We start from the raw sequence: 19,705 nt of genomic DNA on the forward strand, positions 1-19,705 counted from the left end.
TCAAGTGCCAAAAAAGGGGGGGTGGGGTGTATCATTTCTGAATTTGGTCTGTTTGTTACAGGCATCATAATAGGATTACATTATTGAGCGTTGTATTCACTCTTGTTTATGTCTTTCAGGTCCCAGGAGCTTGGGGGATGGCACCAACGCTGCCAAGTTCGCCCAGTCGCCAGCGACTCGAGATTTGACTCAGACGCTCACAGGCCGACGCTCGCAGGCGACACACCGAGATTGACTCACACAGGAAATTACATCATCGGTGCCCTCTGGTGCAACATCACACCGAGATATTGATCCGCGTCCTTCCTCGCCGTTTCAGACGTCGATGCCTATAAGCGCGTTGTCCCATAAATCCATCTCTAGCTACCAGGCTACCTACCAGGTAGGGAGACGGGCAAGTAAGCATCCAATAATTTAAATTTTCCCGAATGAAATGATTGGATAAGCTTAGTATAGGCCTGCAACATCCAAAGATGCCCCATTTTTATTTATTTATTTTGTCTGAGCATTCGATTTATGTATTGCTGTTGGGTTGTAAAGAATATAGCCAAAATATGCTTCGAAAATAAATTGCCTACCCCTGCTTTGATACGGCATCGCTTAAATTAGTTCTCCCGATGACAAAACGCATCAACTTCTGGCAACTTCATTGCTCACACTTTGTGTGATCGGCCTATCTACAAAATAAAGAACTTTGAATTGAAATACAATAGTATACATAAAAAAAACTGTCTGTTGGGTTTGTATCCAAGTGCCCGTGTGGGAAAACGACATCGGGAGGGGAACGCTTCCGACATCTGAGTCATCTGCATCCGTGGAGGGCGTGGTGCGTGGTTACTACGGTAACCATGCTGCTGCTGTTGCAGTGAGGATTTGCTGTGATCATCTGGAGGCCTTGCCGTTTTCGAGGAAGTCCATTCTGAAGGCCGGAAGAGAAAAGGTAACGAATTCAAAATAAACTTTCCAGGGGAAAATTGCTTTTTTTGCATGTATATTATCGCTACTAACGGGTGGACTGCATATTACATCGACGACCCTTGACCTGCCATAAGCAGCTGCGGAATGCACATGTTAATGCTGCACATTTGATAATGTTTCACTTTGACATTGAACAGCAAAACATGTGTCTACACCGAAGTCCAACTCAACCCTTTGCAAAGTAGTAAAGAATATATAGAGAACAAATTGCACAAGTAACAGGAAATGATTTGTACGATCATTTGGCGGATGCTTTATCCAAAGCTCCTTAACAATAATGTAACTGTAATAATTACAGATACATGAGTGACTGAAACATTAGATTTAAGATGTAACTGTTCTAAGCAGGGGCGGCACCAGAAGGATTTGAACCCTGGCACTTGTTGAACAACCCAGGATCGGATTAAAAGACTAAACCATTTTTTATTGGGTCCTAAAAGTAAATTAAATATCAGTATCATTGTCCATTTGAAAAATGTCGGTTCAAAGGGACCAACTCCAAACTAAATCCAACAAATAAAATATCAGCAAAACATTAATCAAGAGTTTCTTTAATAAAAGGTCAAATTCACTACAGGAAACACAGCTGAATGAACACTACATTTACAGATTCAATGCAATTTACAAATGACTATGTGTGCGAATGCATTTATTCATATGTACCTTCAAAAGTGTTCATTCAGTAATGCAAAACTAAGTGCAGACCTACAAGCCGATTCAGACACCAGGACACAAGTCTACTGTTCCTTTGAACAGCGTAGAACCACTAGATCATTTATACAAAAGTATTTTGTTGTGTTCACACTACGTTGTGACAAAGTCAAGATACATTTCAACAGACCAATAATTAGCAGAGGGGCTAAGACAAAGGCAGGAAATGAAGCCCTAGATAGAGAGCCAGTGTGGTTTACAGCCAGAGCCGGATTAACCCAAAGGCAAACTAGGCACGTGCCTAGGGCCTGATCGGCGGGGGGGGGCCCAGACAGAAGTAAAAAAAAAAAAAAAAAAAAAAAAAAAAATTAAATAGCCAATACAAATGTCCTGCCTACTATTTATTTCAGTGATAATATATCAATATATATTAATTAAGTAAAAATAGTGACGTTGTTTATCTTAACGTTACGTCACATTAAAGGCACCCAGTGCAACTTTCGAGGCTTAAAAATAAACATTCAATTTCTAGTCTTTTTTACACGTAGTAAGTTTCAATAACTCCATACCATTACATACCGACATTCAAGCAGCAAAGATGAGACGTCGTTGTGTGGTGAGAACTGATAGAAAATCGATAACAACAACAATGCCGCCATTTTCTTTATTTTTTGTAACCTACAATAAATAAAGCAGGCTTCCAGTCAATGGAAAAATGGCTTCTCCCCACCGGCGATTGTTGTTGTTTACGATTTTCTATCAGTTCTCACCACACAGCGACGTCTCATCTTTGCTCCTTGAATGTCGATATGTAATGGTATGGAGTTATTGAAACTTACTACGTGTAAAAAAGACTAGAAATTGAATGTTTATTTTTCATTGAATGTTTACATAAAGTTGCACTGGGTGCCTTTAACGCCAATCAGTTAAGTCCGAGAGGAGGTCAGCGGGTCAAGACTAAGCGGAACAATAAAGCTAGCAGGCAGGTCGTTTCTTGTGTAGGCTAACATTCAAGATGCTTTTGGGTGCGGCAAAACATAAAAAGAAAAAAATGAAGAGGAACAAAAGAAGAAACAGCGGGGGGCTTTACAGAAGTTTCTGTCGGGCAGCCGTCCGACAGCTGTGAAGACAGCGGAAGACGCTGTGGCGCCGTCAACATCAGCGCCGTCATTTTCTACGATGAAAAGAGTGAAAACATACCGGAGAGCAACAGTAACAGAAAAAAAACAGAATGCCTTTGCCCTGTTGGCAATTGAGAATAGATTTACAACCTCCCTGGATTTTGAAGACATTATAGAGGACTTTGCCTCATCAAAACTCAGGAGAAAGCATCTGTAAATGTAAGTTTTCCATTTAAAAATCTAAATCTTAATAAGTAAAGTGAATGCATATAAATGAAATGCATAATATAGGGCTATACTTTCTACTATAATGAAATGAAATATGAGGAACAAACCAAGTACCGGTATATTCAAATCTCAAACAGCTGTCTTTCAGCTTACATATACATTTTATTATTTCTCCACAAGATCGTGATGATGCTGTCAAGATGTGTTTCTACTGCAATGGAGGCCTGTGGTGCTGGAAGGCTGAAGATTATCCCTGAGTGGAGCATGCTAAATGAGAGTGTTGGAAAATTGAAGATAGGTGATGCTTGTCCATGAAAATAAACATCTTTACCACTACAGCACACTTTCTCTGACTGCATATTTTATTAGTCTTTGTATATTTGACTACTTATTTAACTTTTCAATTTAATCAACACATTTAATTAAGATTTTCTGCAAAATGCAATAGCTTACTACATTTATCTTTTTTGCTCTGTTTACATAGCAATGCTGACACCGTGACACCTATTGGTGATTTACTGGGACTACTGCCTTAACAATGACACTGGCAATGGATAAGATAAGGATAATCTAATAGCATTTAATAGAGCCGTGTAATAACGTATAAATAATAAAAATCAAAAAATAGTCTGATAGACTGTTTAATATACAACACATGACTTATTTTGGCGTACAAATAACCAACTTGTAACCAAAGACTACGCTATGTAAAATGTGAATTAACTTTTATTAGTAACTTTGGTAAGTGTTAGGGTTAGGTTAGGTTATCGATGGAGGGGGGCCCAAAAAATACAGTCTGCCTAGTGTAGTCCATTTATTTAATCCGGCTCTGTTTACAGCAACTGGAAACCAACCAATACCTTACGAATCTTTACCTCCTAACCTCAGCCTCCAAAACCAAGAGCAATTGTGGAAAAATTGAAAAAAATAAAGTAATTAGAACAGCATCTATGTACAGCTCCTGCAGTGACCAGTGAAGTCTTCATGTCATCACATTTGAATGAGATCACACCTTGCAGCCAATCACAGCTCTTATCGAATGGCAGAACTTAACATTATGAAACAAAACATTGAACGTCTGTTGGCATTAAGATTTAAAATATAGTCACAAATAAATGTTTTCATCAATAATTTTTTTAGATTATATTCACACAGCCACTTTCTCTTGCTTTCACAATTCTAATCTGTCCTTTTTGAGTTGGTCCCCTCCCCGAACTTCCTTAATCAGTTCTTCTCCTTGCCACCATTAGGTCTCCCGCTGAACCAGGAGGGGTTATCCACTGACAGGACAGTCCCATCAACCCATCTCCACAACCCTTCACTGGCCTCATCTGTTGCTCCGAGCCAGATGTTCCCGCCGTACCTGCTAAGGAAGTCCATCTCCTCTTTACTGTCCACAACCACCAGATCTGCTCCTTTGGAAACACATAACTCCCTGCTCTCATTACAGGATTTCCGAAAATTGGAAAGCCGGTAACATTTGCAACCAAACTTATCCCAACCACTTTGACATTCCTGTGGGCGAAGCAGTTCATCTCTCTGCTCTGTCATATTCTTCAGCCTTTGCAGAAGTTGCTCCATGTCTCTGTCCATGCTTACATTCTTCTCCATGACGGTCTTGTGTTGCACCGCAAACCGAAGCAGTCCAGCCAGCAGGGCAACAGACAGCAGGACCAGAAGCACCACCACAGCCCTGATCGGACACCTAGGAGGGCTCACAGGGTCCGGCTGCTGACTTCTGACTGTTCCCAGAGTATTGGAGGACTCCTCTGTCCCCACATAGTCCTGGTGTTGATCTCTGAGGCTCTCAATGCTATCGTAGATGTCCTCTATACCCTCCTCTCTCTCTCCTTGTGTGTTCCTGGCCTTGGTCATCATGTTGGGCCTGGCGTGAATCACCTCAGCCATATTCTGGTCCAAACTGTTTTCAGAGTTTCTTATCGTCCTTCTCCTTGGGGGAAAGGACGAGTGCTTGGTCTTTCTGTATGTTTTGAATGCCAGCATCTCAAAATCTTAACACCTACTTTGATCAAACAGGAAGTATTTTAACCATGTGCTTGCAGAGTCACTCTGTATAAGACACATCCTGTATTCTTATATGGTGTAAATGCAGTCTATTACTTATGGTCATAACCATAAGTTCGATTGGCTAACCGTTCTGAACCGTTGCATATAGTATATGCCCAGCCATTAATAGTATGTGCAATATACCATTAATTGCTGTGTCTGTTACAGAAGATAATTTAACACGGCATCGCTTCAATTAGTTCTCCACCGACAACAAAACACATCATCTTGTGACAACTCTATTGCTTTAAACAACGTGTGATCGGCATATCTACAAAGCAAAGAACTTTGAATATAAACCAAAGTGTATATATATTTAAAAAAAACAGAAGATCCAACAACGTCGGTGCTCAAAGTTTGTTTTGTTCGTATCCAAGTGCCCTGTGGGAAAACGTTGTCGGGAGGAGAGCGCTTCCGACATCCCCCGAGTCCTCCGCCTCCGTGGAGGGCGTGGTCCAGGGTTACCACGGTAACATGGCGGCGGTGGCTGCTGGTGTGAGGGTGTGCTGAGATCATCTGGAGGCCTTTCCGTTTTCGTGAACGTCCATTCTAAGGCTGGGAGAGAAAAGGTAACGAATGACAAAAAATGCGAGGCGAAGCTTTTCTACATTCGCTTTTTTGTATGTCGTTGGCCTCATAGCATAATTGCCTGGGCCATATTTTAAGGTTAATCTTTTATTTAGCGTGAAAAATGCCCAATCAAATAGATGAGTTAGGCAGATGGTGATTAAGGAATGTAAAAAGCTTCTGGTTGGCTTAAGACATAGCCAGTGCGGCACAGTGAATCAGCAGCTTTAGGAGAGTAGAGTTAGGTAAGATATCACAATTTGTAACTAAATCAGAAAGACATGGCTGCAAGAAAATGTAAATGAGTTTGAATTGCATTGCACATGCATGAATGGGGAGTTCTCAAAGTCTTTAATCTTGTGGGGGGGATGGATGTGGGGGGGTCAATTGTCAAAAAAGAGGGGGCGGTATAGATTCTAAAGGTGGTCTGTTTGGTACCAGCATCATAATGGGATTACATTATTGAGGGGTTGTATTAACTCTTGTTTGTTGTATCTTTCAGGTCCCAGAAGCTTGGAGGATACCACATACGCTGCCAAGTTCACCCAGTCGCCGACGAGTCGAGATTTCTCCCTGACTCAGACGCTCACAGGCCGACACTCTCAGACGACACCCCGAGATGGACTCACACCGGAAAATGCCATCATCGGTGCCCTCTGGTGCAACATCGCACCGAGATATTGATCCGCAGCCTTCCTCGCCGTTTCAGACGTCGATGCCTATAAGTGGCCCATGCAACCTTTGACCTCTGAACAGGGTTACTTCAGCAGAGCTAGACAGCCACAGCAGGAGGCCTTCATCGTCACCCGGAGAATCGAGCCCAATCATGATGATGTCGTCGTTGCCACGGTCACGGTTTCAAACATGGATGACGCCTCTGTTGACCGATGTCAGGGGATTAACGGAGTCTCTGTCGCTAATGTATTGGAAACATTCCCTATCTGGCACAGAACTCTCTCGAGATAGCCTGAGATACCTTCACGTCAACAACATACCCGTCCCTGAAACAAAACAGAGAGATTTCCACAGATTCACAGGTCTTGCCAGTCCTGTTAACAAACATGGAAAACCTGAAGCACCACATGTTTTCAAGAATCCCTTGAAAACATGTGCATGACAGTGATGACACCATCGGTGAAACTTCCAGATTCTGCCCACTTCTGCAAGAGAGCGAAGATCTCAGACCGTCCTCAACAGTACTCAACCTCAACACCCCCATGCTATCCCCAGGAATAGAGTTCAGCTTGCATTCAACAATGGATTTCTTAAACACAGAGAAACCTGGTCCACATTCTGCCAGGGTGACTCAAACCTTTGCTCCTACCCTATCAGTCCAATATGGCCCTGAACTTTGAGGTTTCAACAGTAGTGAGCGGTGAATTTGATCCTATATCACCCTCTGCTGTTCAAACACAAAACACCATCGCCTCCCCTTCCACACTACTGAGTCTCAAGCCCCTGCAGGCTTTGTGTGGAACCTCTCTGGGGAAGGAGAGCGTGAATGGAGGTGGATGTACACCCCTGTACTACACCCTACTTCTGCAGTCAACAAAAAGCATCTTTTCATCCATTTTCTCGACACTAATGCTGGAAAACAGGCTGGAACCGCACAGTTCCAACTGTCACTCTTTAGTCAGTCGATCTTCTCAAAGCAGGCACAGACCCTCAGAGAGACAACCAGTGTGCATGTGTCATTGTCTCCGATGAGCCACGACACAGTAGAGTACATGAAGGATGACTCGCAGCTGCTGGTCCTGGTGGCCCGTGACCGGGAGGGCCTCGGCGACCGGGTGGTCATCAGCGTGGACCTTCGCCGCCCGGACGCCAAACCCTGCCACCGCTTCACCGCAATGGTGCGTCGCAACCTGGCCTGGGGGCTCCGCCGGCGCCTCCTGGTGGAGCTCCTGCTGAGCAACGCTCGCCGTGGTCGCCATGGTCCCCGGGTCGATCGTGGTGTCGTGGTACGACCGCAGTCTGTGCTGTCGCCGGCAACGGAGCGGTGCCGGGAGCGCGGCGGGGGGCGTTGCCACGGAGACCGCATCCGGCAGATGTGGGCGGAGATGAGCGGCGCGGACGGTGGGGTTAGCCCGCCGTTTTACCGGGGTGGGTCCGCTGGGTGCAGACCCCGACTTTTGGGCTGCAGACGCCCCCACGACCCCCGCTCTTGGAGCATCCACCCCCGCAGACTGCACCACCTCCCCAAACTCCTCCGTCACCCGCTCCCACCCCCCTGGATGCAACCCTCCTCACCAGATGTCGCCGTTGACTACTGCGTCACGACCGGGCGAAGGCGGCGGTGACTGGATGGCGGCCATGGCGACCGCCCTGCTGGTGTTCTGCCTCCTTGTGCTCGCGCTCCTCCTCTTCCTCGCGGTGCTCTTTTGTTACAGAGCCGGTGTCACACTAAATTTGTACCGGGGGCGAAATTTGACCGGGCGCGTCATCCATACGTAATCCACTCCAAATCTGCCTGGCAACAGATGATCGCTTCGTCCGTTGCCTGGCAACGGACGATCGCGTCGAATGACGTGAACATTCGCGAACCTTCTATCTAGCGATCCGTTATCTGTATTGTGCTATTTCGTCCTTGACCTGCTTTAAACACTCAGTTTACTTGCTAAATTTGATTCAACAATTAAATACAATACAAATATAAAGTAAAAACAAGTGTTATCTGTAATGATATCAACATCAGTTATTAGACCGTCACACGGAGCATGCGCAGTTGGATTGGCGCGCTGAATGTTGATGTCTGTTCCAAGATACATCGTGTGTTTATTAAGGAACCCAACAAAACATTACATTATCTAGCGATCCGTTAACTGTATTATGTTATTTCGTCTTTGGCAACATGAGCGCGAATGTTTCTTGAAACCTTCCCGGCAACGGACGACGCGATCATCTGTTGCAGGGCAGGTTTGTAATGGATTACGTAATGATGACGCGCCCGGTACAAATTTCGCCCCCGGTACAAATTTAGTGTGACACCTGTCGTAGGAGGCTTTGATACACGTGGGATGGATAAATGTAAATGGTGACAGGAACTTGGACCTGGAACATAAACTTTTATTTCAATTGAACGTTTAGGTCGATAAAAGGGGCCCTATTTTACAACCAGGTGTGAGTGTATTAGCCATTACAATCCGTTTAAAAAATCTCATCAGTTCATAGGGCGGTCTACTCTGTGGACTTAACCAATAGTTAGGCTTATCTTTTTTAACATCTAGGTGGACACTCCCACTTGTGATGTCACTGTCACAGAGTAGGGGCGATTTTGAAGCGGCTTGAAATGGCTGATCACACTCTCACCTGGTGGTCAAATAAGGGCCCCATAAGAGATGGATTAATCAAAAGTCAAGCTAGCCTGCGGACATTGGGGATCGAACTCTATTCCACTTTTGAAATTGTTCCCACAAACATGACCCCCCCCCCCCCCCCCTATGTAATCTGTTCAGTAGTATGAACCCTTGCATACTATTAGTTGCTGTGTCTGTTACAGCAGATCATTTGATAAACGTCGCTGATATTATTGTCCCCTCCAGAAACGACTCCCCCTAAGTTACAAAGCAGATCTGCGCCCTTCCTACAAGGTAGGTAAACGGACATGTAAGCTATCCAATCATTTCATTTGGCCCGAATAAAATGATTGGATGAGCTTAGTGTAGGGCTTCAACATTCTAAAGAATATAGCCCAAAGATGCTTCTAAAATAAATTGCCTACCGCAGCTTTCACACCGCATCGCTTAAATTACTTTTTCTAGGACGACAAAACGTATAATCTTCTGACAACTTTATTGCTTTACACAACTTGTAATAATTGCTACACAAGTTTAGTGATCACACTACATAGTACCAAAGTCAAGATACATTTCAACAGAAAAAAATAGTGAAATAATAAGCTGAGAGGACGAAGGCAAAGGCAGCCCTAGATAGAAGAGAGCTAGTGTGGTTAGCAGCAAATGGCAAACCACATGACTCTTTACCGCCTAACCTCAGCCTCCAACACCAAGAGCAACTATGGAAACATTGAAAAAAAAGTAACAAGTACAGCATCTACGTTCAGCTCCTGCAGTGACCAGTGAAGTCTTCATGTCATCTCCTTTTAAGAAGATAACACCTTGCAGTCAATCACAGCTCTTATCGAATGGCAGAACCCAAGTGTGAAACAAAACAACCAATGTCTGTTGGTATATAAAAAATAGTCACAACGAAATATTTTCATCATCATTTTATCTCATTATGTTCACAAAGCCCCCGGTTTCCAGCATCACAGCTCGCATCTGTCCATTTATGTTTGGTGTCCTCCTACTGGTAACTCCTTAAGCAGTTCTTGCCCTTGCCACCATCAGGTTATCCGCTGACAGGACGGTCCCATCAACCATCTCCACAACCCTTCACTGGCCTCATTTGTCGCTCCGAGCCAGATGTACCTGCTAAAGAAGTCCATCTCTTCTTTACTGTCCACATTCCACAACCAAAAGATCTGCTCCTTGGGATACACAGAACTCCCTTCTCTTATTCCATGACTCCAGCACATTGGGAAAAAGGTAACATTAACAACCAAACTTATCCCAACCACTTGGATAGTCACAAAGCAGTGAGTCTTTCTGCTCTGTCAAATTATTCAGCTCACAGGGTCCGGCTGCTGACTTCTTACTGTTCCCAGAGTATTGGAGGACTCCTCTGCCCCTACATAGTCCTGGTGTTGATCTCTGAGGCTCTCAATGGTAGAGTAGATGTCCACTATCCTCTCCTCTCTCTCTCCTTGTGTATACCTGGCAGTGGTTATCATGTTGGGCGTGGCATAAATCATCTCAACCATTTTCTGGTCCAAACTGTTTTCAGAGTTTATCTTATCGGTCCTACCCCTATGAGTGCTTGTTCTTTCTGTGCGTTTTCAATGCCAGCATGTCAGTCTTATTTCTACTTTGATCAACAGGAAGAATTTTGACGAGATGCTACTTGCTACATGTGCTTGTAAAAGTCCCTTTGTATGGTTGGATACATCCTGTTGTCTGAATGGTATGTAGAGTGCATCACTTATGGTCATAACTGTAAGGTTAATTGTTTGATCAACATCACAAGGACCAAAATACACATCAAGACATTCTTCTAATTCACATTTGAGCCTTAGTTCATGGGTAAAATAAAGTAACATTTCCCCGGTGGAGCCGACTGCCCATTTGTGAGGGAGCGGTTATGAATGCATGAAAGATAAGGTACATGTATATAGAGAAAAGATTGCAGAAGTAACAGGAATTGATTTGTAGATAATTTCGCGGAAGCTTTGCCCAATGCGCCTTAACAATAATGGAACTACAATAATTACAGATACATGAGTGACTGAAAAATTTGATTTAAGATGCCCCTGTTCTATGCAGTGGCGGCACCAGAAGGATTTGAACCCTGGCACTAGTTGAGCGACCCAGGATCGGATTAAAAGACTAAACAATTTTTTATTAGGTCCTAAAAGTAAGTTAAATATCAATATCATTGTCCCTTTGAACAATGTCTGTTCACAGGGACCATGTCTAAACGAAATCCAATTAATAAAATATCAGCAAAACATATGAATCAAGAGTTTCTTTAATAAAGGTCAAATTCACGACAGGAAACACAGCTGAATGGACACTCCATTTACAGATTCAAAGCAATTTACAAATGACTTTATGTGCGCGAAGGCATAGATGCATATGTACCTTCAAAAGTGTTCATTAAGTTACGCAAAACAGTAACGCAAAACTAAGTGGAGACTACAAGCAAGCTGATTCAGAAACAAGTCTACTGTTCCTCTGAACACCGTGGAACCACTAATTTATACAAAAGTTTTTTGTTTTGATCACACTACTTGGTGACGAAGTCAAGATACATTTCAACAGAATAATTATTAGCTGAGGGGCTAAGACAAAGGCAGAAAATGCAGTCTAGATAGAGAGCTAGTGTGGTTTACAGCAACTGGGAACCAGCCAATACCTTACGGCTCTTTACCTCCTAACCTCAGCCTCCAAAACCAAGAGAAATTGTGGAAACATTGAAAAAATAAAGTAACTAAAACAGCATCTATGTACAGCTCCTGCAGTGACCAGTGAAGTCTTCATGTCCTCTAATTGTAATGAGATAACACCTTGCAGCCAATCACAGTTCTTATCGAATGGCAGAACTTAACAATTACGAAACAAAACATTGAACGTTTGTTGGCAGTAAGATTAAATAAAAAGTCACAAATGTTTTCATTGATCATTTCATTAAATTATACTGTATTCACAAAGCGCATGGTTACTTTCTTCACAGCTCCCATCTGTCCATTTATGTGTGGTCTCCCCCCAGACCCTCATTAAGCAGTTCATGTCCTTGCCACCATCATGATGCCCGCTGAACCAGTAGGGGTTATCCGCTGACAGGACGGTCCCATCAACCCATCTCCACAACCCCTCACTGGCCTCATCTGTCGCTCCGAACCAGTAGGACTTGCCCTTGATGTTAATGAAGTCCATCTCCTCTTCACTGTCTACAACCACAAGATCTGCTCCGACGGAACCGCAGAGCTCCCTGCTCTTATACCAGGATTCCATCTCATTGGAAAAAAAATAACACTTGCAACCAAACTTAGTCCAATTACCTGAACATTCCTGTTTACAAAGCAGTGAGTCTCTCTGCTCTGTCACAATCTTAAGCCTTTGGGAAAGTTGCTCCACCTCCATGCTTACGGTCTTGTGTTGCTCTGTCACAATCTTCAGCCTTTGGAGAAGTTGCTCCACGTCTCCGTCCATGCATACAGTCTTGTTTTGAAACGCAAACCGAAGCAGTCCACCCAGCAGGGCAACAGACAGCAGGACCAGAAGCACCACCACAGCCCTGATCGGCCACTGAGGAGGGCTCACAGGGTCCGGCTGCTGACCTCTTGCTGTTCCCAGAGACTTGGAGGACTCCTCTGTCCCCACATAGTCCTGGTGTTGATCTCTGAGGCTCTCAATGCTATCGTAGTCGTCCTCTATACTCTCCTCTCCATCTCCTTGTTTGTTCCTGGCCTTGATCATCTTCATGTTGAGCGTTACGTGAATCACCTCAGCCATATTCTGGTCCAAACTTTTTTCAGAGTTTCTTATCGTCCTGCCCCTATGAGTGCTTGGTCTTTCTGTGCGTTTTGAATGCCAGCATGTCAGTCTTAACACCTACCTTGATCAAACAGGAAGTATTTTAACCAGAGGCTCCTTTCAACTTGGTTAAATACATCCTGTTGTCTAAATGGTACATGCAGTGCATCAATTATGGTCATAACCGCAAGGTTGATTGTTCCATCAACATCCAAAGGACCAAAATACACATCAAGACATTCTTCTAATACACATTTGAGCCTTAGGTCTTGGCTAAAATAAAGTTATAGTTTCCCAGCGGAGCCACTTGCGCATTTGCGAGAGAGGTGTTATAAATGCATAAAGGATAAGGTACATGTATATGTTTTTGTAACTCTTTTTCATCTGTCTTCTGGGAAAAGATGTCCGACACCATTTTGTACTGGCCCACCCCATTATCTCTGCCTATGCCACCGACACCTTTGATGTCCGACTTGTACAGCAAACCCGGTATCACGCTTTTTCGAGCTGATAGTGTAACAGGATTGTTAATATGCTATTCAGGTTTTGAGAATTGAGATAAAAAAATCTATATCATTGTCCTTTTGAACAATGTCCGTTCAAAGGGACCAAGTCCAAACTAAATCCAATTAATAAAATATCAGCAAAACATATTAATCAAGAGTTGCTTTAATAAAAGGTCAAATTAACTACAGCAAACGCAGCTGAATGGACACTACATTTACAGATTCAATACAATTTACAAATTACTGAATGTGCGTGAATGCATGTATGTACCTTCAAAAGTGTTCCTTCAGTAACGCAAAACTAAGTGCAGACCTACAAGCCGATTCAGACACCAGGACACAAGTCCACTGTAGAACTACTACACCGTAGAACCACTAGATAATTTGTACGCAAGGGTTTTGTTGCGATCACACAACATGGAGACAAAGTCAAGATACTTTTCAACAGAAAAAGAATTAAATAATTATGTGAGGGGGAAAAAGTTGCAAATGCTGCCCTAGATAGAGAACATATTGTGGTTTGCAGCAACTGAAAACTCTTTACCGCCTAACCTCAGCCTCCAACACAACAACTGTGGAAACATTGAAAAAAGTATTGTTACAAGAGCAGCATCTATGTACAGCTCCTGCAGTGACCAGGGAAGTCTTCATGTCATCTCCTTTTAAGGAGACAAAAACCTTGCAGCCAATCACAGCTCTTATCGAATGGCAGAACCTAACAAGTGTGAAACAAAACAACCAACGTCTGTTGTCTGTAAGATATAAAAAATAGTCACAAATGTTTTGCATCCATCATTATTGTAAATTAAGTTCACAAAGCCCCCAGTCTCTGCCTTCACAGCGCTCATCCGTCACATTCTTCATCCTTTGGAGAAGTTGCTTCATGTCTCTGTCCATGCTTACAGTCTTCCTCTTGTGTTGCACTACAAACCGAAGCAGTCCAGCCAGCAGGGCAACAGATGGCAGGACCAGAAGCACCACCACAGCCCTGATCGGACACCTAGGAGGGCTCACAGGGTCCGGCTGCTGACTTCTTACTGTTCCCAGAGTATTGGAGGACTCCTCAATCTCCACATAGTCCTGGTGTTGATCTCTGAGGCTCTCAATGCTATCGTAGTCGTCCTCTATACCCTCCTCTCCATCTCCTTGTGTTTTCCAGGCCTTGAAAATCATGTTGGGTCTGGCGTGAATCACTTCAGCCATATTCTGGTCAAAAATGTTTTCAGAGTTTATTTTATTGTCCTACCCCTATGAGTGCACGGTCTTTCTGTACGTTTTGATTTCCAGCATGTCAAAGTCTTAACACCTTCTTTGATCAAACAGGAAGTATTTTAACCAGAGGCTACTTGCTACATGTGCTTGCAGAGTCACTGTGCATGATAAGACACATCCTGTTTTCTTAGTAAGGTCGTGTATGCTGTCCATCACTTATGGTCATAACCATAAGGTTGATTGTTCGATCCACGTCAAATGGACCAAAATACTAATCAATACATTCGTCAAATACACATTTCAGCAATAGGTCTTGGCTAACCATTCTGAAACGGTGCATATAGTATATGCACAGCCATTAACAGTATATATGCCGTATACTATTAATGGCTGTGTCTGTTTCAGAAGATAATTTGATGGACGTTAGTGCTATTATTGATGTCCCCTCCAGAAAGAAAGTCCATGTTCATGGCCCCCTCTAAGTTACAAATCCAGATCTGCCCCTGGCCTACAAGGTAGACAGACAGGTAGGCCATCCAATCATTTAATTTGGCCCTAATGAAATGATAGGCCTGCGACATCCATCTTTTTTTTAATCTTTTGTGCATTTGATACCACAGCTTTATTCCACATTGCTTCAATTAGTTTCCAAGCTACGAGAAAACGCATAATCTTGTGACAACTTTATTGCTTTACACAACGTGTGATCGGCATATCTACAAAAGAAAGAACTTTGAATAGAAAAACAAAAGTAGATATAAAAAAACGGAAAAGATCCAACAACGTCTGCCCTCAATCTCGGTCTGTTGTCTTTGTATCCAAGTGCCCGCGTGGGAAAACCAAGTCGGGAGGCGAACGCTCCCGACTTCCCCAGGGTCCTCCGCGGAGGGCGTGGTCCATGGTGGTGGCGGCGGTGGTGGTGGCGGCGGCGGCGGCTGCTGCTGTGAGGGTATGCTGTGATGATCTGGAGTCCTTGCCGTTTATGAAAGCCGGAAGAGAAAAGCTAACAAATTAATAAGAAATTTAACCCATGCAAGGAGAAAGTTCACTTTTTCTTTGTAAACTATCACTACTAAAGGGTGTACCACATACTACATCGATGACCCTTGACCTGCCATAAGAAGCTGCAGAATGACCATTTGTGGTCATTCAGCAGCCTTAGTAGATTACTACTGAGGCTGTATAACACAAGTGTAGTACTAAATGTGCTACTGCACATTTAGTAATCTACTAAATGCGCAGTAGATTACCTACTGCACATTTGATAATGTTTCCCTTAGACATTGAACAGAGAAACGTGTCCGTACCAAAGTTGAAGTCAACCCTCTGCAAAAGTAATAAAGAATATATAGTGAACAGACGTAACAAGTAACAGGAAATGATTTTTACGATCATTCTGTGGATGCTTTATCCAAAGCGCCTTAACAACAATGTAACTGCAATAATTGCCGAAGCATGAGTGACTGAAACATTAGATTTTAGATGCACCTGTTCTAACCACGGGCGGCACCAAAGGGAATTTAACCCTGGCACTAGTTGAGCGACCCTGGATTGGATTAAACGACTGAACTATTTTGAATTGAGTCCCAAAAGTAAATACAATTTCAATATCATTGTCCTTTTGAACAATGTCTGTTCAAAGGGATCAGTTCCAAACTAAATCCGATTAATAAAATGTCAGGAAAACATATTAATCAAGAGCTGCTTTAATAAAAGGTCAAATTCACTACAACAAACACAGCTGAATCTACACTACAATCACAGATTCAATACAATTTACAAATTACTGTACGTCTGCAAATTCTTATAGGCTATGCATATGTACCTTCAAAAGTGTTCATTCAGTAACGATAAAAAAACTAAGTGCATGCCTACAAGCTAATTAAACCACAAGTGTTTTGCTGTGATCAGACTATATTGTGAAAAAACTCAAGATACATTTAAACAAAAGTTAAGAAAATTATATTAATTATATTAAATAATTAGCTGAGGGCGCAAAGGCAGCAAATGCAGTCCTAGATAGAGAACTACTGTGGTTTGCAGCAAAACCAGCCAATGACTCTTTACCTCCCAACCTCAGCCTCCAACACCAAGAGCAAATGTGGAAACATTTAAAAAAAAGAATGTAACAAGAGCAGCATCTATGTACAGCTCCTGCAGTGACCAGTGAAGTCTTCATGTCAACTCCTTTTAAGGAGATAACACCTCACAGCCAATCACAGCTCTTATTGGATGGCAGAATCCATCAAGTTTGAAACAAAACAACAAATGTCTGTTGGCATTAATATATAAAAAATAGTCAAAGAAACAAATCAGTCAGACAAAGAAATGTTTTCATCCATCATTTCATTAAATTATATTCACAAAGCCCATAGTTGTTGGCTTCACAGATCTCATCTGTCCATTTTAAGTTGGTCTTCTCCCTGAAATTCTTTAAGCAGTTCTTGTCCTTGTTACCATCAGGTTTTCTTCTGCTGCATGAGGGGTTAACCACTGACAGGACGGTCCCTTCAACCCATCTCAACAACCCTTCACTGGCCTCATCTGTCGCTCCAAGCCAGTTGTTCCCGCCGTACCTGCTGATGAAGTCAATCTCCCCTTTATTGACCACAACCACCAGATCTGCTCTGTGGGAAACGCAGAGCTTCCTGCACTTATTCCAGGATTCCCACTCTCTGGTAAGCCGGTAACATTTACACACAAACTTATCCCAACCACCTGGACAGTCCTGTGGGCAAAGCAGTGAGTCTCTCTGCTCTGTCACATTCTTCAGCCTTTGGAGAAGTTGCTCCACGTCTTTGTCCATGCATACGGTCTTTTGTTGCTCTATCACATTCTTCAGCCTTTGGAGAAGTTTCTGCATGTCTCTGTCCATGCTTTCGTTCTTCTCCAAGACGGTCTTGTGTTGCACTGCCAACCCAAGCAGTCCAGCCAGCAGGGCAACAGACAGCAGGACCAGAAGCACCACCACAGCCCTGATTGGACACCGAGGAGGGCTCACAGGGTCCGGCTGCTGACTTCTTACTGTTCCCAGAGTATTAGAGGACTCCTCACTACTAACGGGTGGACTGCTTACTACATCAATGACCCTTGACATTCCATAAGCAGCTGCGGAATTACCATGTTTCTGCAGCACATGTGATAATGTTTCACTTTGACATTGAACAGAAACAGATGTGTCTATACCAAAGTCAAACTCAGCCCTCTGCAAAAGTAATAAAGAATATATAGAGAACAGATTGCACAAGTAACAGAAAATTATTTCTATGGTCATTTGGCGGATGCTTTATCCAAAGCGCCATGACAATAATGTAACTGCAATAATTACAGATACATGAATGACTGAAACATTAGATTTAAGATTTACCTGTTCTATGCAGTGGCGGCACCAGAAGTATTTGAACCCGGGCACTAGATGAGCGACCCAGGATCGGATTAAAAGACTAAACTATTTTTTATTGAGTCCCAATAGTAAATTAAAAATCAATATCATTGTCCCTTTGATCAATGTCTGTTCAAAGGGACCAATAACAAACTAATCCAATGAATACAATATCAGCAAAACATATGAATCAAGAGTTGCTTTAATAAAAGGTCAAATTCACAACAGCAAACACAGCTGTATACAAATTACTGTATGTGTGCGAATGCATATATGCATATGTACCTTCAAAAGTGTTCATTCAGTAATTTTAAGGAGATAACACCTTGCAGCCAATCAAAGCTCTGGGCAGAATGCCAGAACCAAGAAGCGCGAAACAAAACAACGAACATCCTTTTTTTTCTTTCTTTTTTTATCATCCGTCATTTTATTAGATTATGTTCACAAAGCCCCCTTCTCTTGCTTTCACAGCTCTCATCTGTCCATTTTAAGTTACTCGCGTCCCCGGACCTCCTTAAGCAGTTCTTGTCCTTGTTACCATCTGGTTTCCGGCTTCTCCAGGAGGGGTTATCCACTGACAGGACGGTCCCATCAGCCCATCTCCACATCCCTTCACTGGCCTCATCTGTCGCTCCGAGCCAGAAGTACCCGCCGTACCTGCTAATGAAGTCCAGCTCCTCTTTACTGTCCACGACCACCAGATCTGCTCCATGGGAAACACAGAGCTTCCTGCTCTTATTCCAGGATCCCAGCACTTTGGAAAGCAGGTAACATTTATAACCAAACTTATCCCAACCACTTTGACAGTCCTGTTTACAAAGCAGTGAGTCTCTCTGCTCTGTCACATTCTTCAGCCTTTGGAGAAGTTGCTCCACGTCTCTGTCCATGCTTAAATTCTTCTCAATGACGGTCTTGTGTTGCACTGCCAACCGAAGCAGTCCAGCCAGCAGGGCAACAGACAGCAGGACCAGAAGCACCACCACAGCCCTGATCGGCCACCGAGGAGGGCTCACAGGGTCCTGCTGCTGACTTCTTACTGTTCCCAGAGTATTGGAGGACTCCTCTGTCCCCACATAGTCCTGGTGTTGATCTCTGAGGCTCTCAATGCTATCGTAGTCGTCCTCTATACCCTCCTCTCCATCTACTTGTGTGTTCCTGGCCATGTTGGGCCTGGCATGAATCACCTCAGCCATATTCTGGTCCAAACTGGTTTCAGAGTTTATCTAATCGTCCTACACCTATGCGTGTTCGGTCTTTCTGTGCGTTTGGAATAACAGCATCTCAAAGTCTTACCTACTTTCATCAAACAGGAAGTATTTTAACCGGATGCCACTTTACATGGGCTTGCAGAGTCAATGTGTATGATAAGACACATCCTGTTTTCTTAGTAAGTGGTACATGTGGTGCATCAATTATAGTCATAAGCGTAAAGTTGATTCGATCAACATCAAAAGGACCAAAATACACATCAAGACATTCTTCAAATACACATTTGAGCTTTAGGTCTTGGCTAAAAGTAAAAGTCCCCCAACAGAGCTGACTGTCCATTTGCGCGAGAGGGGTCATGAATCCATGAAGGATAAGGTACGTGTACATGTTTTGTAAGTTGTAGTCTTCCGGGAAGAGATGTCCCACACCATTTTTTACTGGCCCACCCATTGATCTCTGCCCACGCTACCGACCAATTGGTGTGCCCGAATTAAGTAATTGGACAGGCTTATTATAGGCCTCCAACATCCAAAGATTTATTTATTTTTTGCATTCCATTTTTTTAATTGGTCAGGATGTAAAGAATCAACGAATATGACAAAAAAATGCTTCTAGAAGAAATTGTCTACCCCAGCTTTAACACACCATCGCTTCAATTATTCTTCCACCGACAACAAAGATGCATCATCT

At 43.2% G+C, this 19,705-nt stretch overlaps 1 protein-coding gene across 1 annotated transcript; it reads right to left on the reverse strand.

The window, feature by feature from the left end:
- Positions 1 to 17,918: 17,918 nt before the first annotated feature.
- Positions 17,919 to 19,055, reverse strand: LOC130372499 (natural killer cells antigen CD94-like). The gene has a single exon (XM_056578544.1). The coding sequence runs from the start codon at positions 18,997 to 18,999 to the stop codon at positions 18,229 to 18,231; it is 771 nt and encodes a 256-aa protein (XP_056434519.1). The 5' UTR covers positions 19,000 to 19,055; the 3' UTR covers positions 17,919 to 18,228.
- Positions 19,056 to 19,705: the final 650 nt, after the last annotated feature.

Source organism: Gadus chalcogrammus, chromosome 19, assembly GCF_026213295.1.
Source record: "Gadus chalcogrammus isolate NIFS_2021 chromosome 19, NIFS_Gcha_1.0, whole genome shotgun sequence".
Classification (NCBI taxonomy): Eukaryota; Metazoa; Chordata; class Actinopteri; order Gadiformes; family Gadidae; genus Gadus; species Gadus chalcogrammus.